The sequence below is a fragment of the Mixophyes fleayi genome, chromosome 2, assembly GCF_038048845.1.
Source record: "Mixophyes fleayi isolate aMixFle1 chromosome 2, aMixFle1.hap1, whole genome shotgun sequence".
NCBI classification, from domain to species: domain Eukaryota; kingdom Metazoa; phylum Chordata; class Amphibia; order Anura; family Limnodynastidae; genus Mixophyes; species Mixophyes fleayi.
Window position 1 is genome coordinate 46128082 of NC_134403.1, and position 23754 is coordinate 46151835.

At 42.0% G+C, this 23754-nt stretch overlaps 1 protein-coding gene across 1 annotated transcript; it reads right to left on the reverse strand.

Annotated features, from left to right (window-relative positions):
• Nucleotides 1-2063: 2063 nt before the first annotated feature.
• On the reverse strand, nt 2064-7510 carry LOC142140919 (complement C1q and tumor necrosis factor-related protein 9A-like). Its single transcript, XM_075198906.1, has 3 exons — nt 7430-7510; nt 4340-4535; nt 2064-2621 (listed from the first exon to the last, which is right to left on the reverse strand). The coding sequence occupies exons 2-3, from the start codon at nt 4533-4535 to the stop codon at nt 2113-2115; spliced, it is 705 nt and encodes a 234-aa protein (XP_075055007.1). The 5' UTR covers nt 7430-7510; the 3' UTR covers nt 2064-2112.
• Nucleotides 7511-23754: the final 16244 nt, after the last annotated feature.

The following is a 23754-nucleotide window of genomic DNA, read 5'->3' on the forward strand; positions in this document are numbered from 1 at the left end:
TTCTGCCAAAGAGGATTCCAGAGGGAGGGGGCTGATATGGGTGAAGAGAGGATATCTGAGGCAGAAAAGAGTGTGTGATAACCACTCAGCTTGAAGACAGAGAGTTATTGGAGAAGTCGGTGAGTTACCTCCTGTTAAAAAGAAAGAACTGAGAGTGAGTCAGCAAGCAGATGAGAATATGGAAAAGCACTCACCTACACAGCAAAGATATTGAGTGACAGCTGACAAGGGCTGGAGACAGATTGCTGTGATATTGCTAAAAGTTAGTGACATTGAGAGAGAACAGTAAATGTACACTGGCTTATGGTAGAAAAAGCTGTCACAGAAATTAGCATTTTCTTTGGGAAACTGATGCTGAGAACCTGTCATTTTGCATTTCAGCGGCCTTCAGTGGAAAGCAGCCATTTTCTTCAGCCAAGTTAAATTCACCGAACGTTTAGGGAATCTCTTCTCTTGGGCCAAAAAAAATTAATTATAAAAACAGCCATTTTAATTCCTAACATTACAATAAAAATGCCACTGCACCACTTTGAGTTCTTTGTCATTTAAGTTTAGAGTACAGGCAGGGGATCTCCCAAATCTCTCTCTGGTGTTCTTGATTGCCACAAGTCAAGACAGACACAGGAATCCTCATTCATTCTGGACACACTGCGTCTGATTCATTAAGGATCTTAAATGAAGAGGATTCTTATTTCAGTCTCCTGGACAAAACCATGTTACATTGCAAGGGGTGCAAATGAGTGTTTTGCACATAAGTTAGATACTGCCTGTTTCTGCATGTAACACACATATTGACTTTATATTTCAGTGTACAAATAAGCTATCAAGTATTTGTGTGTTACATGAAAAAACAGAATACACATTTGCACCCCTTGCAATGTAACATGGTTTTGTCTAGGAGACTGAAATAAGAATCCTCTTCATTTAAGATCCTTAATGAATCAGGCCCCCCGTTATTCCCATCCTTTCTAAATACGAAGCCAGAAGTATCTCCATCAGGGGTGTTTTATGAATGTCATGGACCTGTGTATAAGAACAGTGCTTGTCCCCACCTGCACATATATAACCAGGGGAAGATGGTGGGGGAACATATGCCCTCCCCACTTGCTCCTCAACTATTCTCTCCTTGTCACATGTTCCCCATGTCTAAATGATTCCAACAGGTTCCTACCTGCTGCTCTGTCCAGTGTAGGAGTGCTCTGGTCTTGACAGTATCGCCCACATTTACATGTAGAGAGTATCTCCGTTCAGGACAATGGTGACTCCCACTGTAGTTACACCGGTGCTCTGTTCAGAAAGCTTACATCATGGAGCAGTAGTGTGACCAATGCAGCACTCTGACCCCTTCTCCACCAGGCACAACAGCAGGGTCAGAGCTGCGTGAAGCAAGACATACCTCCTGACTGTGTGGGACATTGCACCAAAATTGGGGACCATGTTAATGTTAAACATTTATATAAGACAACCTACAATACCGGAGCCACATTGCTCCATTTAAGAAGCACAGGAAAGTATCACTTGCATTCTTCTTGACGAGAATGGCTCCTTGGCAGGCTTAACCTTCAATAGAACTGCCAGGCTCCCAGCCCATAAGCTGAGGCATTGGTTTGGATATGAACACCGAAAGTTAGGAGCAGTCAGCTCTGGAGAGTGCCCCAGCTTTTAACAGAGATTGCTTGCTCACATTGAGGTGTCCAAACCACGGATTTCACATACGTTTTAATTGTCGAGCCTGTTAATGGTTTTGCAATAGCACTATACTGAGATACACATTTCCAATAATTCCCTTTATTAGAACTGCCAGGTACCCTACTCTCGTCACAATGGTATAATCACAACTAATCCAATATAGGTTGTTTTTGTGCTAGATGAAGACAAGTTGGTTCTAGAAATGCAGTTATATTATTGAGAATTGAATGTAACATTTGTGTTTATATGTTGCACATGCAATAATCTTCCTGAAGAAGAATATTGTTTCATTCTACTAGAAACATTAGCTACGACATGTTGCTATCCAGTGTGTATAATTAAGGTTAAATATAGTAAACATTACAATGTGTTGCCTATATTTCAGTAAATACTTTAATGGAATGCCCATAGAAATGTTCTAAACTATGAAATCAGAAAACCAGAGAATGTAGAGTCGTCATTGCTATCGGCATAAAGACCATTATTCCCATCAACGACCTCCAGCCAAACCTCATCTTTTTTCTTCAGTGCTAGAATAGAGGACCCGGAAGCTTGTTGAGTGGTGGTACCATACACATGAAACATATACTGCACAATATTACCATTGTGCCTTAGGGAAATATGTACATTTTTACTGTACACTGTAATGTGGTAGGTTATAAAATAAAGTCCATCTACTGGAGCAGTGAATTTACCGCTTCCTGTGTTGTACAGGCTTTTTTCATTGTAAAATACTTTTTCAAATTTAATTGGCCCAGTAACAGATGGAGAAGAAGTTTTCAGACCAACATGAAATGCGTAGACCTCACTTGTCCCAGATAGTCCAGGTTGACCTTGAATTCCTGGAGCACCAGGAAGCCCTCGTATGCCAGTATTTCCTGGAGGACCCACTTTTCCTGGGGGGCCCTGTGGGCCTCTTTCTCCTGGTCCACCTGGAACACATGAATAGGCAAAAATAAATTATGGTCGTGTTCCTATGGAGTCAGTTAAACAATAACAAGTATAGCAGTCAATGAATTTACATGGATATAGTTACAGGTGGGGGGAGGTCATCTGACAACTCTAAAGCTTACATGGCCCAATCATCTATGTTTGCAGATTCTCACCTATTTAATGGTCACTGCAAACACAATTGCATTTTTATCTCCATATTCTTCTGCATTAATATTTTGCAGGATGTTATGAAAAATTAGGGAATTGGTGATGTGTGCTTCTAAGTACACCAACTGGACCAGTTAAACGTCATCACACAGTACTGCCTATTATAACAGTCACATCTTTTTTCTCCTAAAATACTGCTTTTACTATAGTTTAACTAAAGTTAAAGGGACTTCATATAATGTAAAGCATTTGTGTAGTAAAGTACACCAATACAGTAGATAAAGAGCGTAAACGTATCTTTCCATTGCCCCTCTCTACACTTAGAAAGGCAGAGCATTGGAGGGAAGGGATAGGCTAGCGCATCCTAAGTACAGTAAGGCATTCCATGCACCTCAAGTAGTATGTAGGGGTGGAAGCGTGAGAAAATAAGGCTGCTTTCCTCCCTGGTGTGGTTATGTGCTGATGATGATTATCACTGTAAAAATGTGCTGGACACAGTGAAAATATGCATTTATTATAAATAAATACACACCCACACACAACCTGTGTTATTGGTTTTATTTCTCACATAATTCCTGGAGTGTTATGATGCCTCTTTGGGGGTCCGCCAAGCATTACAATGGTTAAAAAATAAATAATAAAAATGAGTCAATTTCTGCATACATTTTTGATGTTAATTGTGTCCAACTCTACATCAGGCCCACTATGACCGAGTTAAAATGAAGCTAAATATAAAAAAGTTGGACAAACAAAATAAAACCATGTTCAGATGCAGTTGTCTTTAATGAAGGGGGCCAGAGATGCCACTGTATCAGAGCAGAGAGGGGGTCTCTTCTCTGCACACGCGGCTGGTGGTAGCTTGTTGGTTGATGTGGGGGGAGCGGGTATTGGCATTGCCCTGTCCCCTTGTCTCTGTGCCCCGTAGCAGTCCCCCTGCACCATACAGTAAACAGGTGCCATAATTCATACCGTCAAATTAAATATGTCCTTTAATATTCAAAACTGCACTAGAAAAATGACAGCTAGAAACTGATCTGTTGTTAGAGGTTACAGTATCTTTTTATGCATTAGTTTTCCATTGTACTTTGACACAGATTCCAAATATTAACCACCGTGTTTCTAGTGCTAGTTTAAGCATGAAAGAAAATGTGATGGTTGCTATAGGTTACAGCAACTTCCTCCTATAAAAAATAACCTCTGCTTTTTTACACATATGATTAACTATTATGGTTCTGCATATTTCACAGCCTGATACCTTTCTGTACTTAAGAGTCATGAAGATGAACATTTATGACATACAGGCTAGGGAACCACGGTCAAAAATCAGAGGGGTAAATGTATCAAGCTGAGAGTTTTCCAGCGGGTTTGAAAAACCAGTCAGATTCTAGCTATCTTTTACTTAGTGCATTCTACAAAATGATAGCTAGAATCGGATTGGTTGCTATACTCTCAGCTTGATACATTTACTCCAGAGAGTGTCACCTTAGAGCCCAGCGACAGTGCGCTCTACAAACCATTTATCAGTAACTGCCCTGTTAGCACTACATACCTTTATCACCTTTCAGTCCTGGAACTCCATCTTTACCATCCCTTCCTGGATTTCCATGCTGTCCATTCAAGCCTGGTGTACCTGGGATTCCCGGAACTCCCGCAATACATTCATTATGCTTAGTTGTCGGTTCACAGTTTCCTGAAAGACATTGTATCACCAGAAGGATCGCAACCTGGAACGTAAAACTTCTCATCTATAAATGTGAGAATACAGAATTGTTATCACTGAACATTAGCCTTGCATTTTATACAACACAAAATCTTCTTCTGGTTATCTACTGTCCAATAAATATACAACATCGGTTCTTACGAGTAGCTCAGACCAGGTTTGAGAGCATTAATTGTTGAAGGGGTGGAAAGGCTGATTCTCCTATCTACAATCACAAAGGAATACACGTAAGATGGGCTGTTGGAAGCCTAGCTGGACTTGATTTCTGTCTTGTTCACGAACCCTGGTGTTGTTGAGGGCTTTGATCTGTTAGGAGAACTCAAAAAGGTATCCAGCTCTTGGGGGGGGGGGGATTCAATCGAACGCAATGTGTCTCCGGAACATTGAGGCGATGTCCATCAAGAAATTCTCACGTATTTTTTCTTGATCCCCATAGAGGTGCGGAGAAAAATGAGTGGAGATTCCTTACTGTAATAGGCAACAATGTGCTCAGCCGGCACATCGCATTGAATTGACAACCAAAGAAGATGGCAAATGTGTCCTCATTGGCTAGTCCCTGACCTAGCAATTAGAAAGGATTGGACCTGTATATATAACCTGGCTGGGAAGTGCCTGGGATCTGTGTGACACCGGTCCAATGAATGGCAGAATAGCTGTGATGTAGGAGAGTGTAGAATATGCCGTGACTACTAAAGTCTTGGTTAGTGGCAGCATCTGAGAGTCCAGAGGTGGAACTAGTGAGCTGTGGGCCCTGGTGCAGGGTAGCGGGGAGGAGGGAGCCAGGGCCCACAGCTCACTAATTCTGACCCATTATCTCCATGGGCCCCGGTGCACTGCACCTGTGCACCAATGGTAGTTCCACCATTGCGAGGGTCTTTCTTTATAGTTTTGAACCCAAGCGAGACAGAGAGTTGACTTGATGTTGGCTTTGGAGAAGCCTTAATCTGGCCATTCACCTTTAAATCAGATTTTAAGACACTATCATTTTAAATCAAGTTATAAGACAATCAAACCATGGGTTGGTGGCAATAGATTCATTTTGATCAGATATAAATGTCTGAATTGATCAGTGATATGAAAATTTGAATCTGAAGTGGTTGATTTGAATTTCTTTGGAGCGTGTATATTCTAATCATGTGACAGAAGTCTAATATAGTTATAACGTGTGAAGCAATCATTCCTAATCTGATCGTTCTTAAAAAATGTGATCCCGACATGTGTCACAATTGACAATGTGTCTATCTGTACACATTACATAGTCAATTCATTATAAGTGAAACTATGGGCCTGATTCATGTTCAAGTTGCGTTTTAAAATAGAGCACGGAACTCGTGCGTAGTTCTGACCGTATTCAAGTAAAAGCAGATCTCCAGATACGTTTCCATTTGAATCTGGGTGTAAGTATACTCTGCCTAAACTGTACTTGCCATATGTAGACAGAAAAGACTGCCGTATACGCACAAGCGTAAGTCAATATAAAGTCACATCAGACAGTATGAAAAAAAATCAGATGCTAGCAAAAATAAACAACTCTTAACAGTATAAACACTGAAGAATATTGATTTTAAAAAAATATAATTTTTTTTTACATTAAATATATAAACATGTGTTTAATGCATACCGTACATGCAATGTATTTATATAGTCGATCGCACTTGCAAACACTTGTTCTGTGCTAGCTAATGTGTAGTATTTAAAGCAAAAACTAAGCCGTGTCAGTCATCACAATCAGTCAGCACCTATACCTGAAACAAGACATACTTATGAGAAACCCAGGACTTGAATCTGCCGCATCTGCAGCAGAACACCTTCATACATACCCCCCTTACTGTATATGGCCTACGTTAGTCTGCTCCTTCCCTCCCTCTTCCACCTCTGAAGTCGTAGTAAGTGTAACTTGCGCTGAGACATGAATTGCATACAATTTCATCCATTTCTGTATGGTCCATTTCGGAGCGTGCGCCCAGCTATTTCACGCAAGATACGGCACGCAAACGGACCTACGTTCAAACATGAATCAGGTACAATATGTCTATAGTCTTTCTTACTTGAGGCAATCTGGAAATTTAATCCTTCCTCACCTTACCTACACCACTGTTAAGTCAATTTGAAAACTTCTAAGATGTCTGTCACTCATTGATTTTTTACCACATTCATCACATCATGAAAGCATCCTGAGACTGCAAACTGACAGTCTTTACACCAGATATAACCCTGTCATCCCAAGGGCTTGGTAAGGGGCTTCATTTAAAGTTTTTTATTTTGATGTTATTACTTTTCTTAAGTAGAACATTTACTATAAAAGAGAAATCCTTGAATTAAATATTATTTGGCAATAAAGTGCCCTAACCCCATAGCATTTAGTTTTATGGTTATATTGCTCTCTCAGTGATTCACTCAACAGGTTCTCTACTGTCATTTAAATTCTCTTAAAATAACCGGTCATACATACATAGTTCCGTGAATGCAATTTAAATCTGATTCCCTAGCCAATATCTTCAATTTGCTCTTTTGTATCTAAAATAATAGAAGCAATTAGGTGGACATTAGGAATTCAAAACAACAGAGACTGTTATTGCCGCCAAATACCTGTCCTATTAAAGTGTACGTGTCACACAGTATTACAGCCTGAGTAAAGCGCACCTCCCAAATGTCCCATTTTGAGGAGCCAGCTAAGACTCTGCCCAACTATGAAGAGGAAACAGAGGAACTGAAGCAGTGAGTGTGTGCGATCACCGTTGCTCAGCCCCCCATGTGTGACTTAGAGCCCCAGAGGAACAGACTAGTGGTGGTGTGACCACTGTAGACCATAGGGGTGAGGACTGTGAAAGTGAGGTCAGTCAGAAGGAATCTGAAATAAATTGTTATGCATAAAAAGAATCACTTAAAACCCGACAAATAAAATAAACAATTACTTACCGCTACAAGAAGTTCTAATCTCAGTGGATGGGTATCAATAAATAATCTAGTTCTTTGTTTTGTCCTCCCACTTATACTCAGTCTGTTAAATCTAGTGAATCATTAATGTACTAATACTTTAAACCCCAGTTAAACTAACATCATAGCTAATATTTGTTCTTCGGGAATATCTGAAGTAAAGTTCAGTTTCATTTGCAGACAGAAATGAACAGAATGCAGAGTTATAGACTGTCCCTAATTTACAGGATGAGTCCCAGGTTTTAAAGATGTGTCCCTGAAAATATCTCTAGTCTCAATGTTTATCAACTGTACCAATCCTTTTACCCTGTATATTGGGACTGTTAGTAACCATCTATTCTTATTCTCTGAACTGTATCATTTAAATCATTATTTAATAAGGCAAAATCAGCCCTTTCATACCAAACCAGCCCACGTTTGTGACTGAACATCTACACCCACCGTATTGTAGACTTTCAGTTATGATTAATATATAATATTCTGTTTCTATTGTATGTACAATGATGCAGTAACCACTCTAACTTTGACTCTTGTGAAAACTATTTTTCTGTTTTATTCCAAAAAATCAATGTGACAATCTCACGATACACACTGTTCCCCTCTATGTGCTGGCCTGCTAATTTGGTGTCAGTTGCCCTCCCACATCAACCAGGCCTCCTTTTAAACTCTAGAAAAACTCCCACGTCCCTCCTGATACACAACTTCTTGGTAATTGCTGCCTGCAACCTGAATCTATACCTTTCTCCCACCCTTGCCTACTCTCCCGGAATTCTCGGAGGCTCTCAAATTTCGGGGAGTCCTCACGGACTCTGGAAGAGTAGTCAAAGTTCCCGCATTTGGCGAAATTCACGGCATTGAATGGAGGGGCGGGGCTTAATCGTGTCATTAGGCTCCCCCCTCCATTCAATGCCGTAAATTTCGGCTTTTTATAGTGGGGGGCGGGGCTATGGTGACGCAACAATGTCACGAAGCCCCCTCCTACCCCCATATCACATGGGGAGAAATCTTAAAATTTGGCATGTATGACCTAACTATGGCCTTCGTATTCTAGCATCAGTGATGTTGAATACTTTTGTGTCAAAGAAGACAAAAGTCATGTAAAAATTGCTTGATGTAACATCTCTTAAATGTTGTGCTCTTTTCTCAGTCATTCATTTGTAAACTTGACTGATGTAGGGGCCTCTGTGCTCTGAAAGCAAATATAAAAAATGTATTTTGGTTAGCCAACAAAGGTATCACTCTTATAATACTTTTTTCTTTTTTGACACAAAAGTATTCAACATCACATGATTTTGCTACATATCTTAGTCTCAGAATGATGTTGAAGGATAGATTCTCTGGCACACTGGGTAGGTGCTACAAAAGTGGTGTATGGCTGTGTGTATCCCTGGCTAAAAGAACTTATGAAGCATTTAATTGTGCGTGTTATCCTCTGTAAAAATAAACCTTGCAGCACTAGTTGGTCAATACTTGAAGACTTCAACATCCGGATAAACGCAATTACATCTTCTTTTCACACCCACACGGAGTTTACTCGAGGATAGACCTTTTCCACTCCCATCTATTGCTTCATTTAACATTAAACACATCAATAGGAACGACCACCTGGTCAGACCATTCTCCTGTCTCCTTAACTATCCAGGTAAATCAACCTCTGATTGGACATTGATCCTGGAGACTGAATGAGCTTCTCCTACAGAACACATATTGTAGAACCCAGTTTGAAACAGCTCAGCAGGAATTGTATCAAATAGCGATTATTGCAAATCGCCGATATCAGGCGACTTTGCATGGTAAATTTAAAGCGCCAATGGCTTTAATGCCAAAACTTGCAGAGCTTTAACACTGAGTGACACAATATAGAGTGATACTTCCAGTGCATTTGAATAACAGTCTTCGGTACTTTAAACAGCCATATATGGTTACTAATAGAGATGCTCGGGCTCAGTTCTCCAAGAACCGAGCCCACCCAAACTTCGCTGATCCGAGTACTGAGCCAACTTTTGCGTGCCCTCAGAAGTGAAAACGAGGCAAAACTTCATCGTTGCATCGTCGGATCTCGCGAGTTTTGGATTCTATAAGTTCCGCTCTCCACAGCGATCCGAAATAATAGGGCTAGCAGTGTTTTTAAAAGTCTCCAGTCACATTGTACTGTGCCATAGCTCACCCAGAAATAGTAGAGGTGTCAGTATTTAGTGCTGAAACAGAAATTCAAATAATAGAGCTGGCAGTGTTTTTAAAAGTCTACAGTCACATTCTACTGTGCCATAGCTCACCCAGAAATAGCAGAGGTGTCAGTGTTTAGTGCTGAAATAGAAATTCAAATCATAGGACTGTCAGTGTTCTCAAAAGTCTCTAGTCACATTTACTGTGCCATAGCTCATCCAGAAATAGGAGAGGTGTCAGTGTTTAGTGCTCAAACATAAATTGTAATAATAGGGTTGTTAGTGTTCTTAAAAGTCTCCATTGACATTCTACTGTGCCATAGTTCATACAGAAACAGGAGGGGTGGCAGTGTCCTCGTCACTCTCCAGTCTCCAGTCACATTGTTCCTGTCATTCTCCAGTCTTCAGTCACATTGTTCTTGTCACTCTCCAGTCTCAGTCATGATGATACTTATCCCTCTACATCATGTGCTAAAGCCCATGTTCAAGAGCATAGTGGTTTCAAGTCAGAGAAACAAAAACGTAAAAAAACCTTGTACCTTTTAAAGAAAAAAACACCTCTCTAATAAAGGTGAAAGTTTACTGTAGAATAACATAAAATTGCCAACATGACATTCTTCTGACAAAACATTAACAAGCATGCCAGCATCAGCTAGCTTACTTCTCTCAGCTAGATCCCAGAACCTGCAAACTACTCTGTCATCATCCTCACACAATACTAATTCATCCCCGCTGAAATCCACCATTACAGAAGTCTCTGTACTTTGATATAATTGCCGGTAATGGCCTTCCCCGTGGAATTTGTAGTTAATTTTACGACAGAGCTGTCACAATTTTTGGGCAATTCTTTTACACCAGACCAAAATGTTGTGCTGACTCATCTGCATCACCACTGGGTGTCTTGGGAAAGCTAAGTTTTTTCCTAGCAGCAGTTGCTGAGGGAGGATGAGTCGTCGTGTCATGTACTTGAGCTGTCAGCTTGCTGACCCAGGAGCTCATTGCATCTCTTGAGATCTGGGTCAACTGGAAAGAAAGAGAAGACATAGCTCTTAAACCTACGATCATGCACAGCTGCCAAAATGTAGTGATCTGATTTCAAGATGTTGATAACTCTTCAATCCTGGCAAATCGAATAAAGTACTTGATCTACAAGTCCTACATAGTTAGCGGAATTGCTTAGTTTCATCTCCTCCTTCGATTTCCCTAGCTGCTTTTCCAAAAGTCTAATTAAGGGAATCACTTGGCTCAAGCTAACAGTGTCTGAAATAGAGATGGGCGGGCTCGGTTCCTCGAGAACCGAACCCACCCGAACTTAAGGTATTCGAGTACCGAGACGAGCAGGATTCATTTGGATTCGAAATCGAGGCAAAACGTCATCGTGACTTAGTCGGATCTCAGAGCTCGGTTCTTGTGATATTTGAAATGCATAAATACCCGCCTACACAGCAATCCATCGCCAATTGACAGAGGGTGAGAGCAGGGTTAGGTCACAGGCTGTATTAGAGCAGGGGCAGAGCAATAATTGTACACCTTATTCTTTCAATTATTATTTCAATTCTGATACCAATTCTATTAGCAATTGTTAGAGCAGGAAGAGAGGAGGATAGAGGAGGCATTTTTTTTTTTCAATATTTTGCACTACAAGTGCTTTGGGGGTGTCTAATATTCCCAAGTGTGAAACAATAATTTTTCTGGCTGCAAAAAGTCATATTTAGCAGCAGTATCTATACCATATTTTGCACTACAAGTGCTTTGGGGTGTCCCATATTCCCCAGTGTGAAACAATAATTTTTCTGGCTGCAAAAAGTCATATTTAGCAGCAGTATCTATACCATATTTTGCACTACAAGTGCTTTGGGGTGTCCCATATTCCCCAGTGTGAAACAATACTTTTTCTGGCTGCAAAAAGTCATATTTAGCAGCAGTATCTATACCATATTTTGCACTACAAGTGCTTTGGGGTGTCCCATATTCCCCAGTGTGAAACAATACTTTTTCTGGCTGCAAAAAGTCATATTTTGCAGCACTATCTATTAAATATTTTGCACTACAAATGCTTTGGCCTCATTAAAATGGATTCAAAGCTGGCTAACGGATGTGCTTCTGCAGCTTTCTCAATTCGGAATGGTACCAGACAGGGATGCCCCCTCTCTCCCCTCCTCTTTGCTCTAATGATGGAACCTCTGGCCTCCAGGATTCGCCTCAACCCTAATATATCTGGTATTTCCACAGGTTTAAGAACGGTGAAACTAGCCCTGTACGCAGACGACGTCCTTCTAACCCTTACAAACCCTCATGTCTCTGTCCCGTCTGTTTTTGCTGAAATTAATGAGTACGGTCTCCTTTCAAACTTTAAAATCAACTCCGATAAGACTGAAGCCCTAGCCCTTAATCTCCATCCGAACACCCAATCTCACCTACAAGACACCTTCAAATTTCACTGGCAACCCCATCACATTAAATACCTAGGTGTCAATCTCACCAAAACATATGATCATCTATTTTTGGCCAACTTTCCCCCACTAGTAGCCGCCCTGAAGCGCGATCTTAAGTCCTGGTCCCCAAGGTATATTTCTTGGATTGGTAGAGTGGCTTCCGTTAAGATGAATATTCTACCAAGGATTCTTTACCTTTTCCAGACTCACCCTGTACGCGTCCCATCACTCTTTCTGAAAGATCTCTAGGCAAGCATCTCACAATTTATATGGTCTGGCCGTCGTCCTAGAGTTCGCCTCAAAGTTCTCTTTCGTCACGCCCGGAACGGTGGTTTAGGGCTACCGTGCCTCCATAAATACTACCTGGCGTCACACCTCACCCAAGCCGTTCTTTCTCATTCTCCCCCCCAAACTAGGCTTTGGGTCGACACAGAGGCTGACCTCCTCCAGATGCTATCTCCCAGTATTTTGTTCTGGCTAGACCCGAAGGACTTTCCTCCCCTGCTCTCCCTCCCCCCTACAGTTCGTTTCTCTATTGAAATATGGAGATATAGCACACGCACTTTTAAACTCTTGTCTAACCCCAAGCGGATGTTCCCTCTATGGCATAACCCCTCTTTCCCTCCAGGGGTCAACCCGAAATCTTTCTCCCAATGGACAAAACAGAATATTTTGTTTCTTTCCGATATTGTCCCAATGGGTTTTTTTCCGACTTTTGCTGATCTTCGTAAGCGTTTCCATCTCTCATCCTCCGTGTTTTACCAATATCTTCAAATTCGTCACATTTTCTCCTCCTTAATAGACCCTCGTGCTCCTCACAATCGCTCCCCCCTAGAAACCTTCTGTAAAAACAAAACGTCTTCTAAAGGCTTGATATCTACTTTTTATTCTCTACTATTGAATCATAATCTGCCTGACAAGGAGACTCATGAGCTCCGCTGGGAGGAGGAGATGGCCGAGTCTCTGGATCCTGAGGAATGGACTGAGATATGCGAGGCTGTCGCCAAATCCTCCATCTGTACAAATATAAAAGAAAACTCCTACAAACTATTGTTCCGGTGGTATTTAGTCCCATCCAGACTGAAAACAATCTACCCGGCATCTTCGGACCTCTGCTGGCGCTTCTGTGGCCAGCGTGGTTCCCTGTCCCACATCTGGTGGAGCTGCCCGAAAATCATCCCCTTCTGGAAGGAGGTAGCCGACCTTATTTATAAAGTGTCTAATCTAAGATCTCCATTCCATCTTTCATACTTTCTCCTCCCTCGACTACCCCCTGACACCCATAAAATTATGTGGTTACTTCCGGGCCATATCCTAACCGCAGCCAGATGCTTAATAGCCAAGAAATGGAAACAATCAGAGAGCCCTTCTGTTTCGGAACTAATTCAAAGTGTTTGGCAAATACACAACCTAGAGCATATGACTAGTGTAGTTAATGATCGCCCCTACAAATTTCTCTCCACATGGCACAGGTGGCAAGATCACTTCTCTGCTATACATTCCCTTTCTTAAAGAATGAAAATAATGTACTTTAGTAATTGTTAGCGCTAAGTCTTGCTAGGCTCTGCTTCCCCTTCCTCCTTCTTCTTTGCTCTTCCCCTTACTAACATTCCCTCCTCCCCTCCCACCCCCCCCCCCCCCAAACTGCCTCTCCTCTATTTTCCACTTCCACTATTTCCTCTCCCTTTCCCCCTCTCCTGCTTCCCCTCATGGTACCCCGGATATTTCATAACCATATCTCTTTTGACTCTCGTTTACCTGCACATTACTAATCCTGCGGACCACTACGTTTATGGTGGCTCCGAGTTCTATGCCTCACCTGTGTTGCAAACTCTTGTTAATATTGTTATGAATTGTTTGACCATAACAAATGCTGTACCGTTTATTTTTGACAAAAATCTGAATAAACTTTATTTAAAAAAAATAAAAAATGGATTCAAAGCAGTCCACATATGATCAGGATCAGCAAGCAGGTGCTGGCACCAGTCCTGATGGTAGTGTTCCCAGTGCGTCATCTGGTAAAGCCTATGTAAAAGTACATACCCTTATTAAATCAGGGGAAAAAACACACACCAAAAAAAAATTACCGTGTTGAAGCGAAAAAGAAGTGTAACTGAGGAAAGGTTAACTGCCGATAAAAAAAAAATTACCAACATGCCATTCTACACACACAGTGGCAAAGAAAGAATGAGGCCTTTGCCTTTATTAGTGGCAGATCAAAAAATGTTACTGAGCCTTCTTCTTGTACGGTCACTCGTGACCAAGCAAGACCATGTAATTTGGAGTCTAAAAGTGGTGCACAACTACTGTTACGCGTGAAAGCCAAGCTGCAAGATAACAGTAAGGCATTAGAGGATAATGTATGCTCAGAATCAGAAATGACACCAATCCCTGTGGAGAGTCCATCCACCAGTGGTATGTGTAATCGTGAGCATTCTGTTAGTGTACCCATAAAGAAGGGCCCTTTCAGCAGTTCTGCTGATGTGTGCCTGAACAGCCCGAGTGTAGCCAGTGATACACCAATTGAGGATGCCACTTTGGAAATAGAAGAGGATGATGGGGAGATTTGTGTATGTGACGAGGGCGCTAATGATGATGTTGATGAGGATGATGCAGACAGATACGAAATTGCCTTTCTCAATTTCTATTTATATTCTAGAGTCTATAATGGCTGAATAGTTTTCAATTTTACTCCTAGTGGAGAGGGGGTCTGATGCAGACAGATACCAAACTGCCTTTGTCCATTTCATTTTACATTCTACAGTCTATGCAGGCTGCTTTTTTCTATTTAACTACAAGTGGAGGGGGGGGGGGGTCATAGACAGCCACCGAACTATCTTTGTCTATTTTGTTTTATATTGTACAGTCTATGCAGGCCGTCTTCTTTTCTATTTAAGTACAAGTGGAGGGGGGGGGGGGGCTGATGCAGACTGACACTAATCTGCCTTTGTCCATTTCTATTTATATTCTACAGTCTATAACAGCTGAATAGTTTTAAATTTTACTACTAGTGGAGAGGGGGTCTGATGCAGACAGAAACCAAACTGCCTTTGTCCTTTTCTATTTAACGTACAGTCAATGCAGGCTGATTTTTTTCTATTTAACTACAAGTGGAGGGTGTAATTTACACCCAAAGACGATGGCTACATTGCCAATAGTCAAAGATGGAGGGGGAGGACAACTCTGTCTGTATAATTTGCAGGCAAGTGTTAGAATTAAGGACGGCCTACCAGGGATTAAACTGTTTTTTTCATAATTTATTATCTTTAGAATTACCTCACTTATCCAAGAAACTGGTGGAGCACTAAATTAGGTTATTTTAGACCAATTTTTTTTTTATTTTTTTCAAAAATAGCAAAACAAAACCAAACAAAACCAAATCCAAAACCAAAACACGCAAGGGCGGTTTTGCCAAAACCAAAACACGAAGGTACTCCAGATCCAAAACCAAAACCAAAACACGGGGGTCAGTAACCATCTCTAGTCTGAACTCACTTCACAGGTGACTACTTAGAGTGGTTTCAGCACCTTACACAACACGGAAAGTATTCTCCACTGCGCTGGACTAAAGTACATATTTGGGTAAAATGACATGTTGGCAATTTTATGTTTTTCTACAGTAAAGTTTCACCTTTATTAAAGATGTGTTTTTTCTTTAAAAAGGTAAAAGCTTTTTTTTTTATATTTTTGTTTTTGACATTTATGTTACAGAGACTTCTGTAATGGTGGTTTCCTGCGGGGTTGAATTAATATTGTGTTAGGATGATGTACACACTGATGAGGGTGAAGATGAGGCTGAAGGCGATGACAACAACATCTTTCCACTGTAGAGTTCATTGACAGCACTAGTACCTTATCTGTCTTAAGCCAAAAGTAGCACTCCTTGTCGCTGAAATGCTTGGCTTGTTAAAGTGTGCATGTCCTTTTTAAGATCCATTATAATGATGGGTAAGAGGGTCCCAGGGACAATTCCATCTTGCACCACTTTTTCTTTCAGCTACCGCTGTATGCCAAAGTTACCAACATGTGTTATATAAGTGCTGAAGTTTGTTTTCAATCTCCTTTCAATTGCTTCTCTCTCATACGGGTGACCACATACTTTGCTTTTCACTAGGTTCACTATCTCCAACTGTGTTATAGGAGTGCCCTGGGTGAAAGCGATCTCCTCATCTTCATCTTCCAAATCTTTGCAGGAGCCAATGACATTGTTCTCTCAGGTCTCTTAGCTGTTCTTGAAACTGGACATATTTATCATCCTGCCTCAGGGCCTCCTCTGTATTATTCTTGTGAAGCGCAGTGTATCTCTCATGTACAAGCTTTCTTAAATCTGGGATCTCATCCGGTGGGTCACGTTTTAATTTAAGTACAGTCTCCTCAACTGCATCTATATATTGATTTAAATCTCTGTTCCAATATGAGGGATTCCATGCTGCCCACATGTTCTGTGTCACAGTCTGTCTGAAGCAGATCTATTGCCACTCCAGTTGTAATATCTATTCCTGTATCTATATAAGTTTGACAGTTCTTCAGGGATGAGAGGAAGGTATCCAGAGAGGAGAAGGAGATTAAAGATGCAGCACGAGCAGACATGGTTTAATAATGTAGAGTTCATTGACAGCACTGTCGGGCTTAAGGCAGCTAAGCTATTGATAGCTTGTTTTGTGGGGGCCAAAACAAACCAAGCACTTCAGCCACAAAAGTGGCACACAGGGCTAAATTTTCCCTGTGATCCTCTTTCAGCACATACACACACAGGTGTTCCATATGGGTGTAATTGGTTTGTTTTGTAGTGATTTGTTTGTCTTGCTTGGTTGGAGGATAAAGGCACTGTTTGTATTTGTGGGCGGGACCACCGATGCCAGGTAGTGGCCGGCTAGTAGTCAGGGAACTAATGCTTAGCCAGATGTAGGTGGTGGGAGGTTTTGTGATACTTTTGCTGGATATGACTGCTGTACCATCACTAAAACTGTTTAGCCATCCTGACAACTGCTAATAAACCGTGAAATGGTTCAGAAAACCTGTGTGAGAATCCAGTGAATGCTGTACTTTATCACTTGTGGTATCATCGTGGAATCTGTAGGACAGCTAAAACACAACCGTCCTCCCAGCTTACACACGCAAATGTGGTGAGTGGAGTCTGTTAAAAACCTCTATAATGCATCAAACTGTTGTAATGCTTTGTTTGAAATGTTGTTGCTGTGAAGAGACAAACCTGTCTACTGGGAACTGATTAGCAGCTGTTTTGGTTGCAAAAGAAAGCAAAAATGTAAACACTGCTGGTCATTGTAGTGCCACACTTGTTAAGGGTTCAAACTGTGAGTTGGGTGTGGTCCCCCCCCAAATTTTTTTTTGTTGTTTGTTTGCTATTTACCAGTGAAGGCTTCTAAAGCACGTCAGCTTTGGGGGGGAATAAAAAGTTAAAAAAATAAAACAAAAACAAATTTTATTTATTTTCTGGTAATTTGTAGTGCCACACCTTGTGGGTCACTTAGTTGTGAATTGGGTGTGGTCCACAAAGTTTTATTATTTGCCTGTGAATGCTATGAGAAGCTAGGTTTCATTTCCCAGCACAAACTCCTGTGGGAATGGAAGACATTTTAAGAACCCTAGTGAATGTGGCAGCAGTGCAGGAGGAAAATACCTGTCTTCTCCATGAAGAGATCGCTCAGTGGAGATGGGACAGGGAGGCTCCAGCTATCCCCACGCTACAGAAATTAACTTCTGATGATGACATGGAGGCATATCTAATAGCCTTTGAGCGTGCCACCACCCAAGCCAAGTGGCCACCTGGGACTTGGTCCAAACACCTGGCTCCCTATCTTTCTGGAGTAGCACAGCAAACCTATATAGAGCTAGATGAGGACCAGGCTGGCGATTATCAGCAGCTAAAAAACGCCATCTTAGCGAGGGTTGAAGTCACCAGAGCAGGGGAGGCCCAACGATATCATGACTGGAGGCTCTCCAAAGATTTACTGGTTCGGGCTCAGCTTGCTGAACTTGGTAGAACACTAAAGAAGTGGTATTAGCCAGAAAAGAACACTGTGGGCTGAATGATCGAATTTCTGGCCATTGACCATTGTATCTGGGGTATGGACCGAGGGCTCCAAAGGTGGGCAATGCAGACGGACCCTCAGTCGTATGAGAAATTGGCTGCTGTAGTGGAGAGATACAGCATCTTGCAGCATATGCCCAAACCTCCGTTGCCCGCTCCAAAGTTTGTGCTTCGGTGAAAGTCTGGCATATGGAACAGTGGACCACATGTTTGTGAGGAGAGATTGCCTGATAAAAAGGCAGCCAAACCTGCATTAAGTCCAATCCGCTTCGAGTGCAAAGAGCCTGGATATTTGAGGGCTCAGTGCCCAATGTTAGTAGAACATATGGATTGTTCACTATCGCACACACAACCAACCTATCTGAGCTGCTGTACAATGAGTCTGGTTACTGGGAATTCCTGCTTGTTTCGCGTGACTGTGTTTGTGAATCACCATCTGGTGCTGGCTCTGGTAGACTCGGGTAGTGAACTGTCCTTGGTTTCCAGCTCCATATTACCAGAGAAACTGACTCCTAAACTGCCCAAAGTGAAGGTACTCTGTGTCCATGGGACTGTCGAGGAATATGACAGGACTTTTTAATGCTGGGCAGAGACTTTCCAGGAGTGAATCCAGCCGGACACATCGGCAATTGAAGCACCGGCCGAAAGTCCAGCCTTGATGGAGAAGCTGGATGGAACAGAAAATGTAAAGTGCCATGATCTACCACGAAACCTGAACCAGATAGTTCAGGAAAATACACCTCCTAAAAGGTTGGAGCATAGAGAAAGGAGAGCTGCACAAGTGCCAATGCAGAACCGGTTCCCGGCATCGTTCGTTGGCGAGACCTCGGGTGAAGCGGCTATACCTCCCAATGAGAACTCAGACTGGGCAGGATTGTCTAACTCGTTTCCACTAAGAGAATTTGGCCGAGATCAATTTGGATATGTTGGCTCAGCTAATGTCTATAAGAATGTAGTTGAGATTAATGGGGTAGAGAAGGCTAACAGGTCTGCAGAAGGTATTGCCTATTATATGGTAAAGAATAATCTGTTGTATAGAGTTGCTAATGTACAGGGTAGAACTGTAGAGCAATTGTTAGGACCACAAATCCATACACCACTTGTTCTCAAAGCTGCACATACACATCTGTGAGGTGGACACTTGTGGGAAAATAAAACACGGGCGCCTATATTGCTCAGGTTCTATTGGCCGGGAGTGTAAGAGGCAATAAAAAGGTTTTGACGGACGTGTCCAGTATGTCAGAGAACATGTTCGAAGCCAGACTACCGGACCCCGCTAGTTCCCATCCCTGTGGTGCAGACCCCGTTTGACCGTATTGGTATGGATTTGGTAGGCCCATTAGAGAAGTCGGGCCGCAGTCATCAGTATGTATTGGTCATAGTGGATTATGCCACCAAGTATCCCGAGGCTATACCTTTGCGCAATATAAAGTCCAGCACAATAGCAAAAGAACTCCTTCTGTATTGTACCAGGTTGGGTATCCCCAAAGAAATCTTGACTGATCAGGGTACTCCCTTTATGTCCCGTCTAATGAAAGAGCTATTCCGGTTGTTAAAAGTGGAAACGTCACACACATCAGTATATCACCCGCAGACTGACGGGTTAGTGGAATGTTTTAATAGGACACTCAAACACATGGTGAGAAAGGCAGTGGCGCATGAAAAACGGGACTGGGATGTGTTATTAACCTATTTAATGTTCACAGGGAGGGAGGTGCCTCAAGCATCTACAGGGCTCAGCCCCTTTGAGTTGTTGCATGGCAGGCAGCCAAGTGGCATTTTGGATGTTCTCAAGAAGAACTGGGAGTAACAGAATCCAAAAGATTCCAATGTGATCCAGTTTGTGTCCCAGTTGTATGACAGGTTGGGGAAGATCACCCCGCTGGTACGACAACATATGCATGAGGCACAGGCGAGACAAAAAAGAAACTATGATAAGTCAGATGTAATTAGGGCTTTCCAACCAGGTAACAAAGTTCTGGTGCTGGTACCCACACAAGAGAGTAAGCTCTTCTCCCATTGGCAGGGGCCATATGAGGTAATTGAGGCTGTGGGGCCTGTTAATTATAAAGTCAGGCAGGAAGGCAGGGGCAAACCTATTCAGACATATCATGTTAACTTGCTGAAACCTTGGCATGATAGGGAGGAGCCACAAGTCGCATTGGTAAACACAGTTGTGCAGGAAAACAAAGATCCCATAAGGGACGATCTGTCCCCAGGGCGGAGACGACAGACTGAGGAAATGGTTCAGAGAAACCTTGGCGTGTTTTCTGAGGTGCCAGGCCGTATCACGCTCATAGAACACGACATAGTTACACCTCCAGGGGTGGTGGTGAGAGCAAGACCATACCGCATTCCTGACGCTAGACGTGTAGCTGTGAAACAGGAGATTAAAACAATGTTGGACCTCGATGTCATTGAGGAATCCAATAGCAACTGGAATAGCCCCATTATATTAGTGGCCATGCCAAAGGGGAGAATTCGTTTTTACGATGATTTTAGGAAATTAAACAAAGTCTCCCATTTTGACACATATCCGATGTCCTGAATTGATGAATTAGTGGAAACCTTAGGCAATAGTCAGTACCTCACAACATTAGATCTCACCAAAGGCTACTGGCAGATTCCCTTAACGCCATCTGCCAAGGCTAAGACAGCCTTTTCAACCCCAGATGGGTTATTCCAGTACAAAGTTCTGGCTTTTGGGCTACGTGGGTGCTCCCTCCACCTTCCAAAGAGCCATGAATTGTCTCTTAAAATCACACCAGGAGTATGCAGCTGCATACTTAGATGCACTCCCAGGACTGGGAGACACATCTACCCAAAGTGGAGGCAGTATTAGCCTCACTCAGGGAGGTGGCTCTAACCTCCAATCCGGAGAAATGCGCATTGGCCATGCGTGAGGCCAAATATTTGGGGTATGTTGTGGGACAAGGTCAGGTCAAACCCCAAGTTATCAAAGTAAAGGCTGTCAGAAATTGGCCCAAGCCTGTGTGGAAGACCCAGCTGAAACCTTCCTGGGTCTAGTTGGGTACTATCGCCGTTTTATGGCTAATTTTGCCACTAGAGCTGCTCCTCTTAACGAGCTCCTAAAAAAACAAAAAAAAACAAACAGGATTGCCTAGCCATCAAATGGGCCACCAAGGCTCTCGGGTACTACCCCCTGGATAGAGAATTCACCTTGGTCACTGACCATGCACCACTGAAGTGGATGTATAGAAACAAGGAAGTGAATTGCCGGGTAACTAGGGGGTTCCTAGCGCTGCAGCCCTACCACTGCACAGTGGAGCATAGGCCAGGGAGTCTGCACAAAAATGCAGATGCTCTTTCTCGCCGAGATGTGCTCTCTGCAGTGTCGGCGTCACTGAGGTTGGCGACGCTAAGGGGAGGGGTATGTGGCAAAGAGGCCTATTTGTCACAGTTCCCCTATAAGAAAATAGGTAAAAACACACACACACTTTTGCTGTTATTTGTTTGTCGTGCTTGGGTGGAGGATAAAGACACTGTTTGTATTTTTGGGCGGGACCACCGATGCCAGATAGTGGCCGGCTAATAGTCAGGGAACTAATGTTTAGACAGATGTAGGTGGTGGGAGATTTTGTGATACTTTTGCTGGATATGACTGCTGTACCATCACTGGAACTGTTTAGCCATCCTGACAACTGCTAATAAATAGTGGAATGGTTCAGCAAACCTGTGTGAGAATCCAGTGAATGCTGTACATTATATATATATATATAATATGTGTATATTATATATATATATAAATTTGCTCATGAAAAACCTTTATTAGGATGTTCTTAATGTCTACTGAACATAACATAATTTTTTACAGTTGCTCCTGTTTGCAAACATGTTACAGCATGCTTACGAGACTGTCATCACTACTGATCAGGACTTAGAATAGCCCTGTAGTTGGAGCATGGGATACGGCAGAAAAACAAATGACTTTGAGACACTCAGAGCCTGATTCGGACAAGGCTGCGTGCACTCGTGTTTGGCACGCCTCTGCTGTATATTTACTATGCCAAAACGTCCTTTCCCTGCCCCTTTCACTCCCTGAAATTGTAGGCTGTAGTAAGTTTCCTTTGCAAACGACATTGGAGTGGACATGGCTGCGTTAACGGACGTATCTCCCGGTTCTGGTCGTGCGCAGAGTAATTTTGCATACGATACTCTCAAAATCGGCAGTAATTTGCTTTGATGCATCCGGCAAAATGAGTGCAGTTAGGATTAATTACATTTTGGAAGTTGAAATACAAATAAAGGGAGATTGATTAATCTATTGTTTAAATGTAATTGATTGAAGATCAGAGTAACAACACATCAGGAGACAATCACAGTTGAGTTACTTTATTTTAATTACTTTTCTATCTTATACACTAACTATACTTTTATAATATTGTTTTTAATCAGAATTTCCCACATGAAATGATAAAGTAAGCCAGTAAATAAATGGGTTTTACATAAAGGCCAATTTAATAACCGCAACTTTTCTTTTGAGTCAAAATATATGTAATATTCCTACAAGAAAACTTTTTTCAGTTGTCAGATAGTAAATAACTGTATAAGTATGATGCTATGGTTTACGCTGTTAGTTGTCTGCACTGAAATGGCAAATGTCCGGCTATACAAATAGCTGCCAGCTTTGCTTCCCGTATGTTCTGCCCACGTTCATGCTCATTTCCAGTTAACTCTATTTGGTGTTTCTATTTACTTTCAACTGCACTTTGGATGGACATTCCTGTTCTACAAATATTTACCATGGTATTTGCAGTAAGCCAGCAACGGAGGATTTTGTAGTCACATTATGACAATGGCTGTAATTGTCTTTATACAATTTTAACAATTATAACCCAAGAACAATTTGATAATGATTAAGAATAGTTAATGATGCATTTAAGACTGTGCTATACTTTCACTTACTCACGTCTGCAATTTGTAGTACAGACAGGAACAGATCCCCAGAGGATGTGGTACAGGTAAGATTAGAGCTGAGGATGTTTCCACCTGTGTGTCATTGTAGCTTGCACATCATGCTTTTACTCTCTGCCATGTTTCACTCTGCGGAGACGCTATTATGCTGATCCTTTACAGCCATCAACTGACCACTTCAGAGCCAATGGGGACCAGAGCTGCCCTAGAATCTACTCCAATCAGCTGTAACATTGTTTCAGGAATTATAGTAATTAGTTTCACTTATCGGGTATGTTGCCAAAATCACAAAATGAATACCCTACAGCAATGTACACTGCTTGACTGCTCAAAGAAGAGTGTGGACATTTACCTTGTAGTAAGTAAAAAGTTCACAATTTGTAGATGTCCTCTACTGTGTACCAGAAAGTGTGTCCATTAACTGGCTTGATACTGTGTAAACACAACTATAGGAGTTCCCTTAACCTTGAATAATTGTTATCCTTGAGCAAGCATGGAATATGTACAAAAGCTTTGTGTCTCCTTCCACCTGCAAGTGTTGTGGACAGTAGTTCGAGCTACAAGCAGCAACATTCCAAACCGAGTGGATCGAATTGGGCAGATGCCTTTATTGTGGCTGTTGAGGCCATTGGAAGACAGAATGCAAAGAATTCCCTCCATGCTTGATTCTGGGATCAGTCATCTCTTTGGAGTTATTGGACAGGATCTACATTGTAACGG

Bases quoted from the DNA above. Each gene is read 5' to 3' on its own strand.
- LOC142140919 (XM_075198906.1), bottom strand. From the start codon at position 4,535: ATGAGAAGTTTTACGTTCCAGGTTGCGATCCTTCTGGTGATACAATGT. The intron at 2,622-4,339 runs GTATGTAGTGCT...CATGTGTTCCAG, and splicing joins AGGACTGAAAGGTGATAAAG to GTGGACCAGGAGAAAGAGGC.